We start from the raw sequence: 24,050 nt of genomic DNA, 5'->3' as shown, positions 1-24,050 counted from the left end.
AACTCGGTCGTGTGTACGGGGCCTGATAAAGGTGGCTTCTCGGGTCGTTGTCTCTGATAATCACACTTATTCAGGGAAGCCTATCTCACATCCACCTAAGAACTGTGCCCAAGCCACCCTCATCAAATCATCTCCTGTAGCTATTACCTTTTGTACTACCACCACCCCCCTCCCTTTAAAATGTAGGCTCTACGAGCAAGGACCTCCTGTCCCTTATGTATTGAACTGTATCGTATTTGTGCTGTACATTGGCGCTATATAAATCGTGTATAATAATAATAATAATAATAATATTCCCCTTCCTGTGCTGCACTATAGGCTCAGTGTGAGGGCCAGCCTCCCTAATCACTAAAGGTGGACAAAAGTGGTCACTGTTTCTATAGCAAACCATTTTAGTATTTAAATATGTTGGGGCAAAGGAACAGAGCTGATGTGCAGGTTACCAGTTTTTTTTTCTCTGTCCAGCCCCATGGAATCTTGGAACAGATAGGTATTTCTCATTGGTCAATGGCTCTGGCTTTCCCCCTCCTGTATCTCATTGTTGGCTCATCACTATGGCAGGCAACCTCACTAACTACCTAAGTCATTGTGTTTGTTGGCCTAGACTAGAGCTTCCTTATGGTTGTACTTTTGCCTTACAACGCTTGATATACACCAAAGGAAAATTTTCATTTATTTTAACCACTTAAGGACCCCTTCATGCCAATATACGTTGGCAGAATGGCATGGCTGGGCACATCCACATACCTGTATGTGGCCCTTTAAGCCCAGCCATGGGGTCGCCGGCGTGTGCACGTGACCCGGTCCGAAGCTCTGTGACCGCGCCCGCCGGTGTCCCGCGATCGCTCTTCCGGAGAAGAACGGAGAGAGGTGAGTGTAAACACACCTTCCCTGTTGTTCGTTGTGGCAGTGTCATTGATCGTGTGTTCCCTGATATAGGGAAACACGATCAATGACGTCACACATCCAGCCCCGCCCCCCTACAGTTAGAAACACATATGAGGTCACACTTAACAACTTCAGCGCCCCCTAGTGGTTAACTCCCAAACTGCAATTGTAATTTTCACAGTAAACAATGCATTTTTATAGCATTTTTTGCTGTGAAAATGACAATGGTCCCAAAATGTGTCAAAACTGTCCGATGTGTCCGCCATAATGTCGCGGTCACGAAAAAAATTGCTGATCGCCCCCATTAGTAGTAAAAAAAAATATATAAATAAAAATGCAATAAAACTATCTCCTATTTTGTAAATGCTATAAATTTTGCGCAAACCATTTGAGAAACGCTTATTACGATTTTTTTTACCAAAAATAGTTAGAATAATACGTATCGGCCTAAACTGAGGAAATTTTTTTTTTTTTTATATATTTTGGGGGGATATTTATTATAGCAAAAAGTAAAAAATATTGATTTTTTTTTCAAAATTGTCGCTCTATTTTTGTTTATAGCGCAAAAAATAAAAACCGCAGAGGTGATCAAATACCACCAAAAGAAAGCTCTATTTGTGAGAAAAAAAGGACGCCAATTTTGTTTGGGAGCCACATCGCACGACCGCGGCAATTGTCAGTTAAAGCGACACAGTGCCAAATCGCAAAAACTGGCCAGGTCCTTAACCTGCTAAAATGAGGAAAAAAAGTTGCGCTAACTGTAAATATTGTAAACCAGTAGCAGCTAGCACCAACAAGAGACAATATTGTGTACAAAGAATAAAAAAGAAAAAGTGCAGCGCTAAGTATTCAGTGAAATGAATCAAAAAATATGGTAAATAATCAAAGTTCAGTGAAAAATCAAAGAAATTTAAAAAAAACACAAAAGAGGGGGACACAACCCCAAGTAATGTGACAGGTAAATAACCTGAAAGGCAGCTAGAAAGTGAGATCTAGCTGGATAATGTGTAATGTGAACACACCGTGATAAGTGAGGGGACACAAAAATAAATGATAATAAGAACCTCAAATGAAGTCCATATAATTTAAACGTGTAACTCCAAAATGTAAATGTGATAGTCCAAGGTCAAAATGGCCTATACAGTCCAAAGAAATATATATATGCAATGTATTTCCTTTTTTGGAGTTGGTCAGAAGTTCTTTGTGGAAAAGACCAAATGACTGTAGAGGAATGGAAGATGTTGTGATCTTCTCAGGTATGGAATTCAGATGTTCTTAATAAGCAGTTGGAACCTCATCGGCAATCCATAATAGTATCCAAATAAACAAGTATAAAGATGGGTACTCTTACCGGAAAGTGTGGACATACACGTCAGCGACGGTATGTCAAACACGCATGTACGAGCTCCTAGGCAGCCGTGATGTCAATGGGGAAGCTGTTTGATGTGCCAGCCTTTAATCCGCCAGGACGGGTCCAATCCAATGAGAGGAGACAGCTCGTGCAGGTGTGGTTCTCAGATGAAAGAGTGTAATATGCAGGCCAAACGTAGAAACCATGTAAGGGAAAACGTACTCACATAGTGCGGTTAATCCCAAAACAAGCCTTTATTAGGCATAGAAAATAAAAGCCAAAATAAACAAAAAACTGGATAAAAATATATAAAATAGATAAAAAAGTACAAGCCCAGTGAAAGACGAGTACAAGTGATCACAAGTAAAATATGGCGTAATGAGCAAGTAGCATATGAGCTATGTACCCGACATGTTTCGAGCGACAGAGCTCTTCGTTATGCCCCAGTTGAAGAGCTCTGTCGCTCGAAACATGTCGGGTACATAGCTCATATGCTACTTGCTCATTACGCCATATTTTACTTGTGATCACTTGTACTCGTCTTTCACTGGGCTTGTACTTTTTTATCTATTTTATATATTTTTATCCAGTTTTTTGTTTATTTTGGCTTTTATTTTCTATGCCTAATAAAGGCTTGTTTTGGGATTAACCGCACTATGTGAGTACGTTTTCCCTTACATGGTTTCTACGTTTGGCCTGCATATTACACTCTTTCATCTGAGAACCACACCTGCACGAGCTGTCTCCTCTCATTGGATTGGACCCGTCCTGGCGGATTAAAGGCTGGCACATCAAACAGCTTCCCCATTGACATCACGGCTGCCTAGGAGCTCGTACATGCGTGTTTGACATACCGTCGCTGACGTGTATGTCCACACTTTCCGGTAAGAGTACCCATCTTTATACTTGTTTATTTGGATACTATTATGGATTGCCGATGAGGTTCCAACTGCTTATTAAGAACATCTGAATTCCATACCTGAGAAGATCACAACATCTTCCATTCCTCTACAGTCATTTGGTCTTTTCCACAAAGAACTTCTGACCAACTCCAAAAAAGGAAATACATTGCATATATATATTTCTTTGGACTGTATAGGCCATTTTGACCTTGGACTATCACATTTACATTTTGGAGTTACACGTTTAAATTATATGGACTTCATTTGAGGTTCTTATTATCATTTATTTTTGTGTCCCCTCACTTATCACGGTGTGTTCACATTACACATTATCCAGCTAGATCTCACTTTCTAGCTGCCTTTCAGGTTATTTACCTGTCACATTACTTGGGGTTGTGTCCCCCTCTTTTGTGTTTTTTTTAAATTTCTTTGATTTTTCACTGAACTTTGATTATTTACCATATTTTTTGATTCATTTCACTGAATACTTAGCGCTGCACTTTTTCTTTTTTAGGTCCTTAACCTGCATGAAGGTCCGGGGCTTAAGTGGTTAATGATTACATCTTGAGCATATTTTTTATTTTATTTTATGTTTCTTATGTCACGCCAACAAATTGTTGTCTTAGGCCTCGTACACACGACCGGATCTATCTGCTGGAATTGATTAGCATGCTAAGAAATCTATCCGCTTGAATCGGGACCAGCGGATTGATCCGGTGGTCTGTACAGACTCACCGGATCAATCCGTCCGCTCCCCTCCCTCGCATGCGTCGTAATGATTCGACGCATGCGTGGAAGTACTTACCTTCCAGCGTCGCGCACGTCGCCGCGTCATCGGCGCGACACGTCACCGCGGATGAATTCCGCGCAGATTTTGATCCGATGGTGAGTACAAGCCATCGGATCCAAATCCGGAGGAGGAATCTCCGCTGGAAACGGTCCGGCGGACCGTTTCCAGCGGAGATCCCCTCGTGTGTACGGGGCCTTATGGTATGTTACTTGTCACTATCTGTTTCTCCATTGTATTGTATTCTGCAATGAGGGTCTCTGACCCTGTTGCACAATATACATTTTTTGATGCTTTGATAGGCTTGATGCATATTTGTTACTCTCTATACCTTTAATAAACTTCTATTTTGAGTTATAAAAAAAACACCAATGAAGAAACTGGAGGTCAGAACCAGTGACTACATTGGTCATTGTTTGCATGAATAAGCATCTCACTGCACACAGGAGCAAAGCTCATGTTCAAGTATCAGTTTAATCATATTTTTACCTCCACTAGTTCATTAGCCCTGGAACTTTTCCAACAGTGATTAAGAAGGTTTTCTATAGTAGACATTCTTTCCTAGGACCTAGTTCCCCGATCTATACAACTAATGCTTACAAGGTATTATATGTTGATAGCACAAACATGGACCTCTTCTGTACCTCCATTATTCATGTATTGAAATGGGTAAAAAAGCACAGGGGGTGCCCACAAAAATTCTATGCATGAAGGTAACCTTCAGTGTGCAGCTCCCCTTGCAGCTTCCCCTTATACTTACCTGAGCCTGATGCCAATCCAGCAATGTGCATGAGAGCAGAGGCTCTTCCAGTCTCTCTCTTCTCATCGGCTCTGAGACATAGCAGCTGGAGCCATTGGCTCCTGCTGCTGTCAATCACAGCCAGTGAGGAGGGAGCGGGGGGTGGGACTGAGCCACGCTCTGTGGCCTAGATTCACGTACGGCCACTCTACGTTGCGCGGGCGTAGCGTATCGTATTTCCGCTACGCCGCCGCAACTTAGAGAGGCAAGTGCTGTATTCACAAAGCCCTTGCGTCCTAAGTTACAGCGGCGTAGCGTAAATGGGCCGGCGTAAGCGCGCGTAATTCAAAGTAGGCTGGTAGGGGGCGTGTTGTATTTAAATGAGGCTTGACCCCATGTAGATGCATGGCCGAACGAACGGCGCATACGCGGGCATGCTCAGTATCACGTCGTATTTACGCCCAAAGATACGTCGGCTCAATGCCTGTGACGTGAACGTAACTTACGCACAGCCCTATTCGCGTACGACTTACGAAAACGACTTCCGAGGTCCATACTTTGCATGGGCTGCGCCACCTAGAGACATGCTTTATCTTTACGCCGGCGTATGTCTTACGTAAACGGCGTAACTAATTTCGATGGGCGTACGTACGTTCGTGAATCTTGCTCATTTACATATTTGACGCGGAAATCAAGGAAGCGCCACCTAGCGGCCAGCGTAATTTATTGCAACCCAAGATACGACGGCGTAGGAGACTTACGCCGCTCGTATCTTGGCCAAATCTATGCGTAACTGATTCTATGAATCAGGTGCATAGACACGACGGCGGCCATTCGGACTTACTTACTATCTGGAGATACGCCGTCGTAAGTCTTTTTTGAATCTGGGCCTGTGTGTCCCAAGTGGCTTGCTTTGGGGGCAATTGTGCATTCTTGCTCCCGAGCAGCCTCTGTGCTCTGGGGGGGCACTCTGCAATGGGGATGGGCCAGAATCGCTGGAGGGGGACCTGAGAAGAGGAGGATCGAGGCTGCTCTGTGCAAAACGATTTCACAGAGCAGGTAAGTATGATGTGTTTATTATTTTAAGGAAAAATTTGACCTTTTGAACCTCCTTATATTGGTGGAACGCTCTTAGTTTAGCTCCAGCTTGGCTGTCCTGCTGAGATTAATGTGTTAATGCCTGTTTATCCCTATTTCCCCTGGCTTTATACAGGCTCAACTGGCATTTGGTATGTTATCTGCTCTACCTGTCATTCATTTAGTGATTATGTGACTAGATTTTACAGTCTGTTAAATAACTTTGCCACATCACGTGTACTTAGGCCGGCCATACATGAATCGAAATCCAGCTGGTTCAGCAGAGACCAGACACATTTTGATCCACATTTGGGCTAGCTGGCCTATCAGTCGACTTGTGTCCAACGAACCTGTCAAGTTTTTCTCAAACGATCAGTGTGGCCAGCTATAGCCAGCAACACTGATCATTGTATTATGCCAGAGGGGAAGACTCCCTGTTGGCAGGATACAATAACTCAGTGGGAGTGATTCCCTCATCCACATCAAATGTATGGATGGGGAAATCAGTCCATTTTTTTTGTTCAACCGGCTGGTTGAATAAAAAAAAAGTAAAAAAGAATCATGTATGTTTTTTTTCTTTGTTAGTGTTTTTGTATATAAAATGGAAAAAAAATAACTCTTTGTTCAGAAAAGAAACAACAATTACTTGATTAAAAAAAAGGAAGGTTTTCCATATGATCTTGATCACTGTACTAAAGAAATGGTTACTTGGGACCTGCTCTGTAGATATTAGAGCATTGCCTAAAACAGACAGGTTTGGAAACCTAGACCATCAAAAGGTCACTTTCCATGTATAAGATCAACAAATACCTAGCCAAATATCAAAAGTCAAGGATGGAATATATGGCCATATCTGGGATTTTAACATCAAATGTATGTAGTGAAGGGGTGTTGTCTTTCAATTGTATGACCAGCTTAGGTTCTCTTTCAAATGACTACATGACACATTATAATTTATAGAGAACTAAAACCTTCCACCAGGGACCTGAACTGCGTGTCATTTTTTATTTGCATTGACAGTATCCAATATACCCTAAACAGCAAAAGTTGCTAAACCAAGCTTCTCCAATAATTGCCTGGTATTGAAATTACGACATCTCCCAATCTGGGTGTAAAAGTAGAAGACATATAGCTAGATTCAGTAAGAGTTAGGCCGGTGTATCAGTAGATACGCAGACCTAACTCGGAATCTGCGCCGACCTAAGTTTAAGTGTATTCTCAAACAGAGATACACTTAAACCTATCTAAGATACGACGGCTTGCGCCGTCCTATCTTAGGGTGCAATATTTAGGCTGGCTGCTATGTGGCGCTTCCATTGCGGTCGGCGTAGAATAACGTAAATCACTAGATACGCCTATTCACGAACGTACGCCTGGCCGACGCAGTACAGATACGCCGTTTATGTAACGCATTATCAGGCCTAAAGTTATTCCATCAAATAGCTGGAATAGTAATGTTAAGTATGGCCGTCGTTCCCGCGTTGAAATTCGAAAATTTTACGTCGTTTGCGTAAGTCGTCCGTGAATAGGGATTTACGTCATTTACGTCCACGTCGAAACCAATAGGCCCGTGCGGCGTACTTTGCCGCAATGCACACTGGGATATGTAGGCGGACGGCGCATGCACCGTTCCAAAAAGACGTCAATCACATCAGGTCATCACAAATTAACATAGAACACGCCACCTCAGCCTATTTTGAATTAGGCGCCCTTATGCCCGCTCGCTTTAGGCTACGCCGCCGTAACTTAGCAGGCAAGTACTTTGTGAATCATGTACTTGCCTTGCTAACTTACGGCGGCGTAGTGTAAACACGATACACTACGCCGCCGCAAAGTTAGGGCGGGCTATGTGAATCTAGCCCAAAGTAAATATTAGTCAGCTCAGAAAATCTGGTTTTCCAAGGAGTAGGAGACAAGCACAATATAAAAATATTAATTTGAATCATATTACTTACAGGAATTGGGAGATCCATGAGGTATTGGGGTGTAAGAGCCAGAACGCCAGGAACGGTTGCGAAAACTTTTCTTGCACCTGCCGCAGTCCTGTCCGGTGGTGTTATGTTCACACTCACATTGTAGGGCCCCTTCTCGGAAGTTACATGCGTTTGAATGCAAGTTACATTTACATCTGCATAGAACAGAGAATAAAGTCATAAAGTTTGTTCGGTAAAAGATCAGAAAATACATCATCAGCATTTGCAATTTTTTGCCATGGATTCTGGTATACCATTGGTGTCGGTCATTATGTTAAAGGCCATTAGACTGAATCTGGCCAAACACATTACAATCCTCTATTAGGATTTTCATGATTCAATGGGCACTTTAAAAGGGTGCAAAGGCATAGTGAAAGGGTCTACCTAGTTGGATTGATTGGAATGGATTAAATGGAACTTGCATTAAAATGCAGTATCCACTTATAGTCAGGGTCCCCTCCTGCTTTCACAATCTCCTAATGTTAGTAATTCCAAAATGTACCTGTAAAGAACAAAAGTTTACCTTAGTTTACAATAGACGAGGATGACATTAAATTTCTTCTGACTAGATTTTGGGGAATTTCTCATAAGAAGCTACTTTCGCAGTGGGGTCTTCTTGCAAGATTTCACCTTCTCTGCATTCCCCAAGAATCTTCCTCGAAGGATGGCAATATCACACCCAGGGATGAGGAGCATGGAGGTAAAGAAAATATAAACCCGACTTCTATTTCTACACATGCATTTTATAGCCAGTGTCGGGACAAGGTCATCTAGAGACCAGGGAGAACATTCCAGTGCCGGGACAAGGTCATCTAGAGACCAGGGAGAACATTCCAGTGCCGGGACAAGGTCATCTAGAGACCAGGGTGAACATTCCAGTGCCGGGACAAGGTCATCTAGAGACCAGGGCGAATGTTCCAGTGGTGGGACAAGGTCATCTAGAGACCAGGACGAACATACCAGTGCCAGGACAAGGTCACTTAGAGACCAGGGCGAACATTTAAGTGCAGGGACAAGGTCATCTAGAGATTAGGGCGAACATTCCAGTGCCGGGACAAGGTCATATAGAGACCAGAGCAAAAATTCCAGTGCTGGGACAAGGTCATATAGAGACCAGGGCGAACATTCCAGTGCCGGGACAAGGTCATATAGTGACCAAGGTGAACATCCCAGTGCCGGACACGGTCATCTAGAGACCGGGGTGAAAATTCAAGTGCAGGGACGAGGTCATCTAGAGACCAGGGCGAACATTCCAGTGCTGGGACAAGGTCATCTAGAGACCAGAGCAAAAGTTCCAGTGCTAGGACAAGGTCATGTATAGACCAGGGCGAACATTCCAGTGCCGGGACAAGGTCATATAGAGAGAGACCAAGGTGAACATTCCAGTGCCGGGAAAAGGTCATATAGAGACCAGGACAAACATTCCAGGGAGAACATTCCAGTGCCGGGACAAGGTCATCTAGAGACCAGGGTGAACATTCCAGTGCTGGGACAAGGTCATATAGAGACCAGAGCAAAAGTTCCAGTGCTAGGACAAGGTCATATAGATACCATGGTGAACATTCCAGTGCCGGGACAAGGTCATATAGTGACCGAGGTGAACATTCCAATGCTGGGACAAGGTCATTTAGAGACCAGAGCGAACATTACAGTGCCGGGTCAAGGTCATCTAGAGACCAGGGTGATCATTCCAAGCTGAAAAATCCCCCCAAAAATGTGTCAGCAAACATTGAACACTAACAAATCTGCCACCCTGTTGAAATCCCCCCTCCCAGCACAAATCTTTGCCTCCCCCATCACCCAAATCCCCCCCAGAACAAATGCTCCCCCCCCCCGCCAAAAAAAACAGCACATATTTACCACATATCCTCTACCCTTCAAACCCCTCAAATTTCTCCTCCACGTACACATCCTCCCCATCTCACTCAAAATCCTCACTCCAATTCTGGTGGTGGGGGGGGGGGTTCCAGCACAACCCCCCAATTTCCCCTCTTAGCACAAATACCCCCCAATCATCCCTACTAGCACACCCCCCCCCCCCCCGTAACAAAAACAAAAGAATCCCCTCCTACAATTCTAGCACCTCCCTCCTCTGCCACATCACCTCTTCTAACCCAAATCCTCCCTCCTCCAAACCCATCCACTCTCCCATCACCATTCTTAGAACCCCCCCCAATTTCCCCTCCTAGAACAATTGTTACCCCCTGATGACCCCCCAATTACCCTTCCCAACACAAATCCTCTCCCCCTCCCCCACCTTACATGAAACTGCAGTGCCCAGGACAGTCGGCCCTCCTGCCCACCCCTTGTCCCAACCCTGTTTGTAGCACTAGCATTATGAGATTTTAAAAAGGGGGAGAGGGCCCAGACATTATATGCAGGCTACAATGTACTGCAAGATCCGCTTTATATTGGCCTCTGCACCACTTACATTTAATTTTTCTGTGTTGTATTGAAATGCATCAGGTTACTTTTGTCCCATTATATGCTGACATCTAGTGGTAGTTTTGGGCCACTTCGACTTGTTTATTGTGTTATAATGGTATCTCCCCCTCCTCCCCTCCTGTTTGGTGCTAGTTAATTCAGTTCTAGCTGGAACCCAATTGTTTGTTCCATGTTTCCACAGAAAGTGTTAGCTTTAGGACAGTCACTGTCTTTCTATACTTCAAAAGACTGTAAAAAAATATACTTTGTACTGCATTTAGCAGGAGTAAAATTGTCTTGGATTCAATGTCTAAATCTTATTAAAGAGTTAAGCTGCCTGTGGATGGTGCCAAGTCAGCAGGTGACCATACTGTCTGGACATACTAGGTATAAGGTGTATGTCATTGCATAAAGCGGCATTTTGAAACAGAACGCTCTTTATAGTTATTGTTAAAATTATATTGCACAATCAGATTGAGATGTGGCCAGCTAGGCACCCTGTCAGGGCACACTACGAGTAGGTTTTCTAATAACAGATTTCTTGTCTGATATTTTCTTTTCACAAAAGTTTACTTTCACAGAATGTACAATAAAAATATAGCGGAAACAATATTAGTATGATTTTATAATACTAATCAAAATATTTAAGTAAAAGTTGCAGGTAGATCAGGAATTTGTGTTCCAAAGAAAATAAATCCTGACTAGCAATACACTCTCTTTCAATGACGGAGCCACATCTACATTTCAACCATGTCCACTTGCATAGCAAACAGCGAGGTTGTGAATTATTTAATGTCTCTGGCCCACTGCTTCCCTCGCCTGACACTCTAATCAGAGAGGTTATTGGAGAAAAGCCCCACACATACACATTGCTACACAACACTTGAGCGCACACAGGCGCAATTCAGAATTCCACACACAGAAGCCTTCAGGATTCTGCAGGCTGAATTTAACTCTCTTAGATCATGTACTGTCTCTTCCAATATGACTTTGCTTTGCGCATGCAAATGAGGCCTGTATAGTTCGATATTTCACCAGTTGCAGATGTTCCAGCAGGCAGATGAAATGTACTAGTTACTTTCCGCGTAGATGGCTGAGAAGTCTCTGGGAGGAAGACTGGCATTTTATTTTTTACACTGTGGGGTTGATGCGGAAAGGCAGGTGCAAGGATAGACAGTCCGGACTGGCCCGTGTAAGATATATTGGGATATATTTATGAACATGTGGCTTTTATTGTGAATTACCTCCCTCTAGTGGTCAGAGGCAGCAGTGCACCAAATGCTGCAGTGTATAGCAGTGGTGGTCAACTCTCTTGATATTAGGGGGTTGATTTACTATAAATGGGCAGTATAAAATGCTGCGCAGGGTAGCCAATTAGATTCTAACTTCAGCTTGTTTAATTAAGTTTTGGCAATAAAACCGGGAGGAGTCTATTCCCCAGCTTATCTGGTTCCATCACTCACCTCCTGGAGCGGCATTTTATTTTCCCATTGCATGAATTCCTATGGCGGGATGTTTTTTGAAGAACATTATTAGAGCCAAAGGCTTTAATAGGCCCACCCCTTTTGCCCTGGCCCTGGTGATAGATGTTAAAATGGAATGCTAAAGCAAATATGTAATTTTTGTGTTTTTTTTATTTATTTTAGTGACTCTGTAAGGAGACTGTGAACCTATTAAAAGGATTATTTTTCCTTCACTAGGCCGAGTAAGTGCCTAGGTGAAAGATACAAATAGGTAGATTCAGGTAGAGTTAGGCCGGCTTATCAGTAGATAAGCCGACCTAACTCAGAATCTACGCCAACCTATGTATAAGCGTATGCTCAAACAGAGATACGCTTAAACACATCTAAGATACAATGGCTTGCGCCGTCCTATCTTAGATTGCAATATTTTGGATGGCCGCTAGGTGGCGCTTCCATTGCGGTCGGCGTAGAATATGTAAATGAGGGGATACGCCGATTCACGAACGTACGCCCGGCCGCCACAGTCGATTTACGCCGTTTCCGTAAGGCATTAGCAGGCCTAAAGTTATTCCACCTATTAGGTGGAATAACAATGTTAAAGTATGGCCGCCGTTCCCGCCGCGAGATTCGAAATTTTTACGTCATTTGCGTAAGTCGTCCGCGAATCGGGATTTACGTTGTTTACGTCCACGTCGAAATCAATAGGCCCGTGCGGCGTACGTAGCCGCAATGCACACTGGGAAATGTAGGTGCCCGGCGCATGCGCAGTTAAAAAAAAAAGTAAAAACGTGAGGTCAAGCCTCATTACCGTCAAACACGCCCCCCTCCAACACATTTGAATTTGGCGCCCTTACGCCCGCCCGCTTTAGGCTACGCCACCGTATATTAGCAGGCAAGTATATTGAGAATCATTACTAGCCTAGCTAATTTACGGCGGCGTAGCCTAAACAGGCTAAGCTACGCCGCCGCAAGTTTAGGCAGATGTACTTGAATCTACCTATCAGACTACAGTCTGCAGGGGGCCTGGGAGCCACACAGTATTGGCCAAAGGGCTGCATGTAGCCCCCTGGACACAGCCTGGGCAGCCTGGGCACTAAAGTTTTACAGAGTATGCATGATGAATAAGGGGATTAACTGTTTTTTTTTCCAACATAAAAATGCAACAATGGGTGTAACTTAATCCCTTAGCACCACATCCCCAAATAGAATAACTCAAAACACATAATGAATGAAAGCGTCTATAACCAGCACCCTATGCACCCTCCTCATATTAAATACAATAAACTGATCATCACAAAGAAATAGAGAAATATGCTGATCTAGAAACCAAACGAATTGAGCACCTAGGGCAGGGGTCTCCAAACATTTTAATCAAAGGGTCGGTTTATTGTCCTTCAGACTTTAGGAGGGCCGGATTGTGGCCAGCAGGAGTAGAAATTGTCCTAGCATCAGTGGGAGTAAACATCCCCACATTTGGTATTGGGGGGGAATAGTGCCCCATTGCTGGCATCCTAGGGAAGAATAGAGCCCTCATTATTTGTGTCGGTGGGAGAAATGGCGCTCCATTTTTGGTGTCAGATGACATAATAGTGTCTTGTATCAGTGGGAGGAATAGTGCCCCAAGGGCCGGGTAAAGAAAAGCAAAGGGCCGCATCCGGCCCTAGGGCCGCAGTTTGGAGACCACTGACCTAGGGTATTAACCGACAGATAAATTACTGCAGATTTAACAAAATAATAAATATTTAATTGAATAATGTTGATAAATAGAGAATACACTTCTCTCCACCACCATTAAAAAAGACAACGTTGTCTTCCACATAAATAAGACAAAGGCGTCTGTGGCTAGGGGGAGGACATGCGTGATCATATGTTTGGGCTGTTCGGCTGATGCCTGTTCATTATATGATGTCACTTTCTTGAATTGTACACCATTTATTAAGGATTTGTTGTGGTGATCTGATCCATGGGTTAATCTGGGTTGTTGCTGGGAACTGTGGATCTTTCCTGCTTGGTCCATTTCCTCCTCTCTTTGGGACTGCTCCTCCCATGTCTTTATCAAAGCCTGGCTCTTTTCCCTCAACCTCCCCACCCCTCCAACGTTGTTTTCTTTTCTCAGGGGGGATAACAAGGCTATTTATTAGCATCCTTTGAGCTCCAGAAGCTTGTGAAACGCGTCGGAACACAGCACCCTTACCTCATTCTGACTATGTATATTTATCAACGGTCATGATTTTGTACTTCTTATGTTTGACTGTATGTATTTTGATCTAATATGAGGAGGGTGCATAGGGTTCTGATTATAGACACTTTCAATAGTTTCTACTAGGGTTGTCCCGATACCGATACTAGTATCGGTATCGGTACCAATACCAAGCATTTCCCAGAGTATTTGTACGCGGGGAAAATGCTACGATACTTCACCCTGATACCTGACTGTCCCTGTATCCTCCTCCAGTTCCCCCATCCATGCTGTTCTCCCCCTCCGCCCTATGTGCTGCTGCTGTCCTCCTCCATTATTCTGTTCTTCCCCTCCCCACTCAGTGTCCCCCCTCCATGCTGCTGCTGTCCTCCTCCATTATTCTGTTCTCCCCCTCTGTGCTCAGTGTCCCCCCTCTGTGCTGCTGCTGTCCTCCTCCGTTCTTCTGCTCTCCCCCTCCACGCTCTGTGTCCCCCCTCTGTGCTGCTGCTCTCCCGCTCCGCGCTTGGTGTCACCCTCCATATCCCCTCTCTGCGCTCCATGTCACCCTCCATCCATATCCTCGTTCACCCCCTCTGTCAGGATGGAGAGCGGAGGTAGGAGCCGCTAAACCCAGCTCCTACCTTTTCCGAATGAACAGAGTCAGTGATAACTGACTCTGTCCATTCGTATAACTGAAACATTGTAACTTGTGTTTACGATGCTTCAGTTTATGAATGGAGAGGAGCCGCTAAAAAAAAAATTGCGATAAATAATAAAAAATAATTCATTGAAAAAATAATAATAATTAAAATAAAAAACGCACTGACACCATCCACTCCCCCCACAGCCCCCCCCCCCCCAAGAAAGCATTGTAAATTGTAAAAAAATAAAATGTAAAAAAATACTGACACATGTGCCACTGTCACATGACATAAAAAAAGTATCGGTATCGGCGAGTACTTGAAAAAAAGGATCAGTAATTGTACTCGGTCTTAAAAAAGTGGTATCAGGACAACCCTAGTTTCTACTATTGGGATGTGTAACGGTATTGCTTCCCACACACCGCTTGAGTGCTTCCGTCGGTATACAGCCTCCTCCAATCTGAACATCAGAGATCAGCAGGGCTTTTTTTCAGGGGGAACTTGGGGGAACTCAGTTCCACCACCTCTGGCTCAGACCCTTTGGTGCCTGCTCACCACAATCACTTGTAAACACAGAAGTCTGGTTTCTGTGTTTACAAGTGACAGCTCTGCACTCTGTGTGTAACCCCCCTGAACTCTGCACTCTGTATGTAATACTATCCTGGTATTTAATGCACCTTTAAGACCCTTCTACTGTTTTTGAAATCTGAACAGGTTCGTGGTTGAGTTCCTGCACCTATTTTCTGAGAAAAAAAGCTCTGGAGATCAGATATTATAGCTGATCGTACAACACTAGCCAACACTAGCTTGTAGGAACATGGAATGTTTATTTGAATAAACTCAAACAAAATATATACCACAGGATGACATCCCCCCTCCTGATCATACAAACCTAACAGTACAACTGTAACCAGAAACATAATTAACTAGTCATTTAAACCAAGCTTAGGTGACTAGACTATTTGGCCCCTACAACAGACATTTGATGTATTATTTTGGGGTGGTGAGCATTCTTTACATATTTCATCATCAAGCGTGAACCCTGAAAAAGCAATTCCTTGCGAAACGCAACGGTTCAAAACGCTTACATGTACAGTGTTTTTGTCTCAAACATGTTACCAGCTCGATTTAACTAGTATTTCCTGTTGATTTGTTGCTAATATGGTACTATGTTTAAGGAATTGAAGAATACATTTTTTTTTTATGAAGATTAGCTTTTTTCTATTTGTCCTCCCATTGATTTGGCACATTTAAAGTCCCCCTTTTTTGGCAGTTGGAGGGGATATGCTGTTCTCCATCTTTGGGGTCACCTATTTCCCCCTCCCCCCCTCATTTTTTATGTTTCCTTTTTAACAATAAAATTATGAATTTTATCTACAATTTGTGTGACTTTTTCCAGAGGATGAATAAATTAACACCTTAAAATCCCTTGTACTTTTCATTATGTTCTTTGTTTTTTTTTTTACCAACGTACTTTATAAATTGGCAGATTGGTGGAAGGTTATTTACTCGTTCATAAACACAGATGGAAAAAGCAGCTCAGGTGGATATTTTACTTGCTAAACGCTGTGTACCAATCCATTATAAAGGGCTCGGTACCATGTGATCGCTGTGACGGCCAGTCATGCTGCTGTTTGCACTGGTGACCCTTTCCTCTCATCAATGGAAATAAGAAACTGTTAATTCATTTAATTTCACTGATCTTTTTTCCCCCTCCTCTCCTACACATATCATCCCCATTGTGTTTCTATGTAAACCTGTAAAGTAACCCTTCACATTCTACACATTAACACCTTCATCTCCATCCTCCCACTGTATCTAACATGTACATTAATCATTTCCCCTCCTCCCCCCTCTGTATATAACCTGTATAATGTTTTACCCCCTAAATACCAGAATGTTTCCTTGGGGTCTACTTTCTGAAAAGCAGTTGTTTTGTTATTGTACTATTTTTTTTATTTTATCAGATTTTTATTTATTTTTTACATTATATGTTTAAAAAAAAATGTAAAAAAGTGGCTATTAACCACTTGCTTACTGGGCACATATACCCCCCTCCTGCTCAGGTGAAATTTCAGCTTCCCGCACTGCGTCGCTTTAACTGACAATTGTGCAGTCGTGCGACGTGGCTCCCAAACAAAATTGACGTCCTTTTTTCCCAACAAGTAGAGCTTTCTTTTGGTGGTATTTGATCACCTCTGCGGTTTTTATTTTTTGCGCTATAAACAAAAAAACATGTACATTTTGAAAAAAAAATCTATATTTTTCACTTGTTGCTATAATAATTAGCCCAATTTTTTAAAAAAAAAAAATTTTTTCTCAGTCTAGGCCGATACGTATTTTTCGACATATTTTTGGTAAAAAAAAAATCGCAATAAGCGAATGGTTTGCGCAAAAGTTATAGCGCCTACAAAATAGGGGACATAATTATTATTTTTTAACTAGTAATTGCGGCGATCTGCAATTTTTATCGTCACTGTGACATTATGGCGGACACATCGGACACTTTTGACACATTTTTGGCACCATTCACATTTATACTGCGATCCGTGCTATAAATATGCACTGATTACTGTATAAATGTGACTGGCATTTAAGGGGTTAACACTAAGGGGTGAGGAAGGGGTTAAATGTGTGCCCTGCATAGTGTTTCTAAATGTGGGGGAAGAGGACTGACTGGGGGAGGTGACCGATCTGTGTCCCTATGTACAAGGGACACAGATCGGTCTCCTCTCTCCCTGACAGGACGTGGATCTGTGTGTTTACACACACACAGATCCACGTTCTTGTCTCTGTAACCGCCGATCGCGGGTGCCTGGTGGACATCGAGGCTGCCAGGCACGCGAATCGGCATATCAGTGATGCAGCGGGCACACGCCCCCCAGTGTATATAGACAGCCTGCCGGCAATTAAGATCCACACTGCGGCTGTATAAAGTCTTACGGCCGTCAGGAAGTGGTTAAATACTGCCAAAAGAAATCTCCATCTGTCTCAGAAAATTGAATAATATTCATTTTGGCACATTGTTGTTGACCGAGAATTGTCAGGTAAACTATCATAGCGAAAAAAACTGAAAAATGGCATGGTAATGAAAGCTGGTACTCGATCGAGTGGTTAATAGAGTCCCATAGTGAGGAAGTATGACAGCATGTTATTCCTTTGGGAAATACTAGGTGTAATGGTCACCACCGTTTACGATATTCCCATTCCATCAACCACAACAGCTTATCTGACACTCCACAATCTAGCAGACACGATCCATACCAATTCCCCAGAAAGACGAGACAAGCTCCGTTCTTTGAGTCAAAATGTATGAATGAACTTTAATGGTTAGCTCTCAGCTTTTTATGCAGTACAGGCATGTTACAGTAATCAAAGGAACTCTCCACCCACACATCACACAATGGGGCTTCAATCACATTCTTTTAGATAATAACATTCAGAGAAGTTAATTATTCCCCAGACATCCGGACTCCGATACCAAGTGATTCACCTGCATAATACACATTTCTATGTCAGATGTTTTGGCACCGATTTAACATGACCTAATTACTACAGCTGAGAAGTCAGGTGTTATGACTCTCACCTGCTATTCCCATAGTATCATCAATAGACTTTTCACACAAACACATTCCTTTACTAAACATAATTGACATGCTAATTCCCTACCCCTGAAAGGAGACATCTGACCCCTCCGACTTAGTTAGCATCTCACAATGGAATGTCTAGGAGAAGCCCGAATTAACATCTCAAAAGCATGTGTCCTCACATTGAATGAATGGTGGGGTCAGAATAACCACCTGTAATATGTCCAGATCTCCTGCCATACATGAATTATCAGTAATGTCCCATCTCATGTAATTTATAATTAATATTTCTCAGTCACCCTATGCGCAAAAGGGGCACAGGATGACCCTAGACCCAAGAGTCATTATTGACGCTGGCACAGGAGTACCCCACATCCTTCAAAAGTCTCTGGGTGTCCCGGGCCATTCTGTTACATCTCTCTGCTTTCGGTGGGAGACTGACACAGGAGGGAACACCAAACTAGTTGACTCCGAAGTTAGTCAGTAGTTCCAGTCCTCCAATGCTGGTATCCATACCGTACCCCCAAATCAATTGCTCCAAACAGAGCATTACTCACCCAGCCAACAACCTCAGCCTCTCTCAGAGAACCTGCCTGCCGCTGGGGAGAGGCCTGGACTGGCCCTTCTCCCTGGAGTCTGGTGACTGGGCTCAGTCCATCATGCTGTTGGGGATCTAGGCCAACTGGCCCCCATCCCTGGGGTATACCAGTGGAGACCGAAGTCCCATCCATTGGTGGTAGGTGAAAATCCCCCGGTGCTTGCAAAGCAAAGCCAACATCCTCCTGTCTCAGTGTAGCACCATTTTCTGGGGTTGTGTCAGTGAAGACTGAAGTCCCATCCACTACCCCAGGAACTCCCTCTTCCGTTAGTTGAGAACAGAGGCTTGTGGCACTCTGCTCTGTTGCCAGCTCTTCTGCTGGGTTGCTGTGATTGGAGACCACAGTCCCATCCACTACCACAAGAACTCCCTCTCCTGCTAGTTGAGAGCAGAGGCTCATGGCACTCTGCTCTGTTGCCGGCTCTTCTGCTGGGTTGCTGTGAGGGGAGACCACAGTCCCATCCCCCGATATCAGCTCAAGCTGTAGTTGTGTGCAGCGGTCAGTAGCATCCTGCCCTACTGCGAGTGATTCAGCTAGGAGTAAAAGCTTTACCACCTCAGCTTGTAGCTGTAGAGAGGGGCCAACTGCCCCGGCTCCCTGGAACTCCACACCATCCGCTTTGGCTTTAGGAATGGCAATCTCCATATTTTCCACTGCCGATTCATCAGCTAGGACTTCAGAGCTGTCATCTGAAATGTCCTCATAGTCCCAGGAAACGGGAGCCCCACCCTGCTGCTGAGCAGAGTCTAGCAGCTGTCTGTAGGCGATCTCCAGCTCTCATTCCTGAATGGCCAGAAACGCCAAATCTTCCTGCAACCAGTGGCCTTCCGAGACATTAAATTTTTCCTCTCTGTGCTCCATTATGTCCTCCAAGCGGCACTCCCGGTCATCCCCGAATTCAGGATCACTGGACATCCTCCAATACAAAAGTCCCAGGCCATCATAGTCAAAGCATTCCATGGAGCTGTCATCCGCTGACCACGGGCACTCTTGGGCTACATACCACCGGAGGGCTCTGTAGCTCTCATCCAACCGTATCTCTGCCCGGATCAGCCTGCTTAACTCAGCTGTCCACTCCTGCTTCGGTTGTTCCCCCAACAACGGCATTCGTGCGTCATACTGTGGCCAGTACCTTACATGGATTGAGGGGAGAACCTTCCCCTGGTGTTGCTGCTCAAGTGTCAGGCTTTTCCAATGGTTTCCAAAGTACTTTCTAGTCCCTTACTTCAACAAGTATGCAGTTAGGTTGTATTTTAGTTCTTGATAGGAGCAAACAAATACTCTTGCGCACAAGTGTGATGTCCCGGTGATCTAATGTTCAAGGAACAATTTCCCAGGCTTTGCTGCCCGCCAGGATGCGAGTATCCTCACAGTCATAAGAGAAATAAAGAAAAGAGGTCGCAACGGCCTTGTGCATTATCCTCAATACATTTATTAATAAAAACTGATTAAAAACTACAAACATGTGAAGAAAAATTGCTTTGTAAAGGCCTTCTAATTTTGGCAATCGATCTAGATGTCAACGATCTCTAGAAAGTGAAAGAGAGGACATCAGGACTGCTGATGCGTTTCGAAGGGATGCCTTCTTCCTCAGAGCCTCTGAATGGTCCAATATATCTCTTAATGGTCTGTAGTGCTATTTTGCTTTGCAGGATCACATCAAAGGTTTTCTTTGTCAATGGATCTGATACATCAGACACATCCTGAACCCTGCAGGAATGCTTTTGGGGTGACAAGGTAAGAAGCTTAGAAAAGCTGTGTGCCCGGGCCCCCTACAGGAGGACTGATGGTCCCTCCCGATCAGCTATTAACACAAATAAAAAAAGGCTAATTCACACAGGTTCTCTGTTATGTTTGTGTCCGCTAATAATTATTTTAGTGTATTTTTTGTGAAAATATGGTCTTGATATATTGGGGGGGCACTGCCAGGTAGGCTGTACGGGGCCCTGTGATTTATAACAGCAGCCCTGCATACATAACCTTCTACAAGACCTCAATGAGCTGACATGGAGAAGCTCTACCAGCTCAGACAACTGTTGAATGGATGTGCTGAGGGAAACCCTCGGAATTCATCAGTAGACGGCAGTGATGCAGCAGCCACCTCTACAGAGGAGTCACATTAATTACTTCAGAATTGATTCACTTCTCTGGAATCAGACCCTGGTTAAGTGGCTGCAAGTGAACATCACCCCATGCCTGATTAACTTCAATTAGACCCTTTTAGGCCATTGCTGGTGACAGAGCAAAATAGGAAGGAGTACAGCTACCGTAATGCTATACTATTGAGTTGAGAGACAAATGATCCCACCGAGACCAGGAGAGAAGGAACTACTATCATTATGTACCTGTGGATGGTATTGATTTCATTATTGTCTTAGGTATGAATAAACAGATGGAGGTCCTCTTTGCAGGACAGTGGGAGGTGTCCATGTTAAAACAAAACAATGGTGTATTTTTAGTGGAAACTTGAAGTTAAAGTTCACCCTGAAGTCATTTTTAGATGCAATTTTTTAATAACATCTGCACCGGTTTTTGGTTTATAATTTTTATGGTTATATAGTTTATAGATTGACTTGTAGGTGTTCCGTGTGTAAATCAGACTGTGTTCAGTAACAATATGCCACTATACGGGCTCATGCACACGGAGCTTACACATGCCTGGCGCAATTTCCTTATGCTTTCTAATGCCCAATGATGTGTCTAATGCCCTTCATACTGGTGGTGTCTTACAATATATCTTCCAAATGTGAAAGTTTCCTGCTCAGAAAAAAATGGATGCCCATGCATGGGTAAATGCACAGACACATACAGACTTGTATGGCAACCTGTATATAACACGGGTGGCTCGCAGTCATGGGAAAGCAACAAGAAATTACGACTGGCATCTAAAATGGCTGTGTAAGCCAATAAAACAGTGGTCTCCAAACTATGGCCTAGGGGCCGAATGCAGCACTTTGCTTGCTTTTATCCGACCCATGGAGCACTATTTCCTTCACTGACACCATCGAAAGGGGCACAATTCCTCCCAATGACACCAGTAATGGGGCACAATTCTTACCGGGGACACCAATTATGGGGCACAGTTCCTCCCAATGATGTGCACTATTCCACCCAATGATACAACAACGGGCACAATTCCTCCCAATGACAACAGTGATGGGACATAATTCCTACCAACGATGGGGCACAGCTCCTCCCAATGACACCAACAATGGGGTGCAATGTCACCAGCGATAGGGCACAATTCCGCTTTAAGGATTGGCACTATTCCTCCAAATGATACCAACAATGGGGCACAATTCCTCCCAATGATACCAGTGATGGGACACAATTCCTCCCAATGACACTAACGATGGGGTGCAATGTAACCAATGATGAGGCACAGTTCCTCTCAATGATGTGCACTATTCCACCCAATGATACAACAACTGGCACAATTCCTCCCAATGACAACAGCGATGGGACACAATTCCTCCCAAAGACTCCAACGATGGGGCACAGCTCCTCCCATTGATACCAACAATGGGGTGCAATGTCACCAGCAAAAGGGCACAATTCCGCTCAATGATGGGCACTATTCCTCCCAAGGATACCAACAATGGGGCACAATTCCTCCCAATGACACCAGCAATGGGACACAATTTCTCCCAATGACACCCATGATAGGGCACAGTTCCTCCCAATAATCTGAACAACGAGGTGCAATGTCACCAATGATAGGGCACAATTACTCTCAATAAAGGGCACTATTCCTCCCAATGATACCAACGATGGAGCACAATTCCTCCCAATGACACCAGCGATGGGACACAATTCCTCCCAATGACACCAGCGATGGGACACAATTCCTTCCAATGACACCAATGATGGGGCAGTATTCCTACCACTGATACCAACAATGGGGCACTATTCCGCCCAATCTAAGGCCTAATGCATACATAAAAAAAATATATTTTTTAGCTTGTAAACGCACCTCTACATCAGCCTATGTGTCCATGCACATAGGTGTTTACAGGTGAATCAGAAGAGAAGCGTTAAGAGGCTGAAAAAACAAACAAAAAAAAAACACCACCAGCAAGTTTAGGAGAGGAACTTTTGGACAGAAAAAAAACCCACATAATGTGCCTAAATGCATATTAACGCATCTAAACGCGCCTAAACACTAAGCCCGTTCAGCACTTGAGTGTTCATTAATTCCAATGACCAGAATAAATGAATATTCAGGCCAATGGACAGACTTAAAGCGGTTGTAAACTGCATATATAATTTTTTTTTTTTTTTAAACCTGCAAGGCAAAAGGCATAATCAGCTAGTATGCACCGCATAATAGCTGATTATGAAATACTTACCTCGGAACGAGGTGAAGAACACTTACCTGGTCCACGCCGAGCGAGATGTCATCTTGCTCCGGCGTGTCTTCCGGGTATCGCCGCTCCAGCGCTGTGGGAGATTTCAAATCGGCAAGGTCCGGCGGCTGCCGGTCCTTTCGCCGTGGATTCCCCCCTGCGCATGCGCCGCTGCAATCAGCAGCGCATTGCGAGGGGAATATCTCCTAAACCATACAGGTTTAGGAGATATTCTTTATACCTACAGGTAAGCCTTATTATAGGCTTACCTGTAGGTAAAAGTGAAAAATAAGGGTTTACAACCACTTTAATGCAACTAATCATGTGTGCAAAACGTGACTTTTTTTTTTAAGCTGCGTTTTTCCTGCTTGAAGCAAAAGCATTCAGAGGAGAAAAAAAAAATCCTGTGTGCATGAGGCCTAAAAAGCGAACCCCTGCAGCGCGCTTTTTTGAAGGGGTGGCATGTGTAAACAGCTCAATCCCTGTTCTGGGAGCTCGCTCTAAGCACAGAAAGCTTGGCTGCCATGGATGCTACAGAATGATGGGCATTAAAGCCTACCCCCCTTGCTGCTGCACATATGCGTTATGTGGTCAGCAAGAGGAAATCCTATACTTCAGATTTCCAGTTTTAGCCTGGTCTGTCTCCAATTACTCAAGAGATTAATACACGCAGGACACATATCGACAGCTTAACTTGATGGAGAAAATGAGCCTTGGGTAGGCCTTGAAGCATGATGTCACACTCTGCAAGCTCGGATAATCACAGCTCTGTACAAGAAACCACTAAAAAATAACTCCCAACTGTCCCTGATTTCCAGGGACTGTCCTTGATTTGGAACAAAGCCCATCACGGCACTTCACTTTTTCCACATTTTGTTATGTTACAACCGTATTCCAAAATGGATTAAATTCATTATTTTCCTCAAAATTATACAAACAATACCCCATAATGACAACATCATTTGTTTGAAATCTTTGTGAAATGCTACCCCTGTAGGAATCGCCCAAAATTGTTTAGTCCGTTAAGCTGCCCTTCAATCCCACGAAGCGTCTCAGACCCTACTGGTTGGTACACATAGCAATGTGGTTAATAG

General features: G+C 43.9%; 1 protein-coding gene across 5 annotated transcripts in view; it reads right to left on the bottom strand.

Moving 5' to 3' along the window:
- Positions 1 to 24,050, bottom strand: part of NTNG2 (netrin G2) — a 188,140-nt gene that overhangs the window by 66,160 nt on the left and 97,930 nt on the right. For all 5 annotated transcript variants that reach the window (XM_040324411.1, XM_040324412.1, XM_040324413.1 and 2 more), the window contains one exon: positions 7,700 to 7,872. In XM_040324411.1, the coding sequence (XP_040180345.1) occupies positions 7,700 to 7,872 (173 nt within the window). The remainder of the gene's footprint in view (positions 1 to 7,699; positions 7,873 to 24,050) is intronic.

The sequence above is a fragment of the Rana temporaria genome, chromosome 9, assembly GCF_905171775.1.
Source record: "Rana temporaria chromosome 9, aRanTem1.1, whole genome shotgun sequence".
NCBI classification, from domain to species: domain Eukaryota; kingdom Metazoa; phylum Chordata; class Amphibia; order Anura; family Ranidae; genus Rana; species Rana temporaria.
This window is presented reverse-complemented; position numbering and strand designations above follow the sequence as displayed.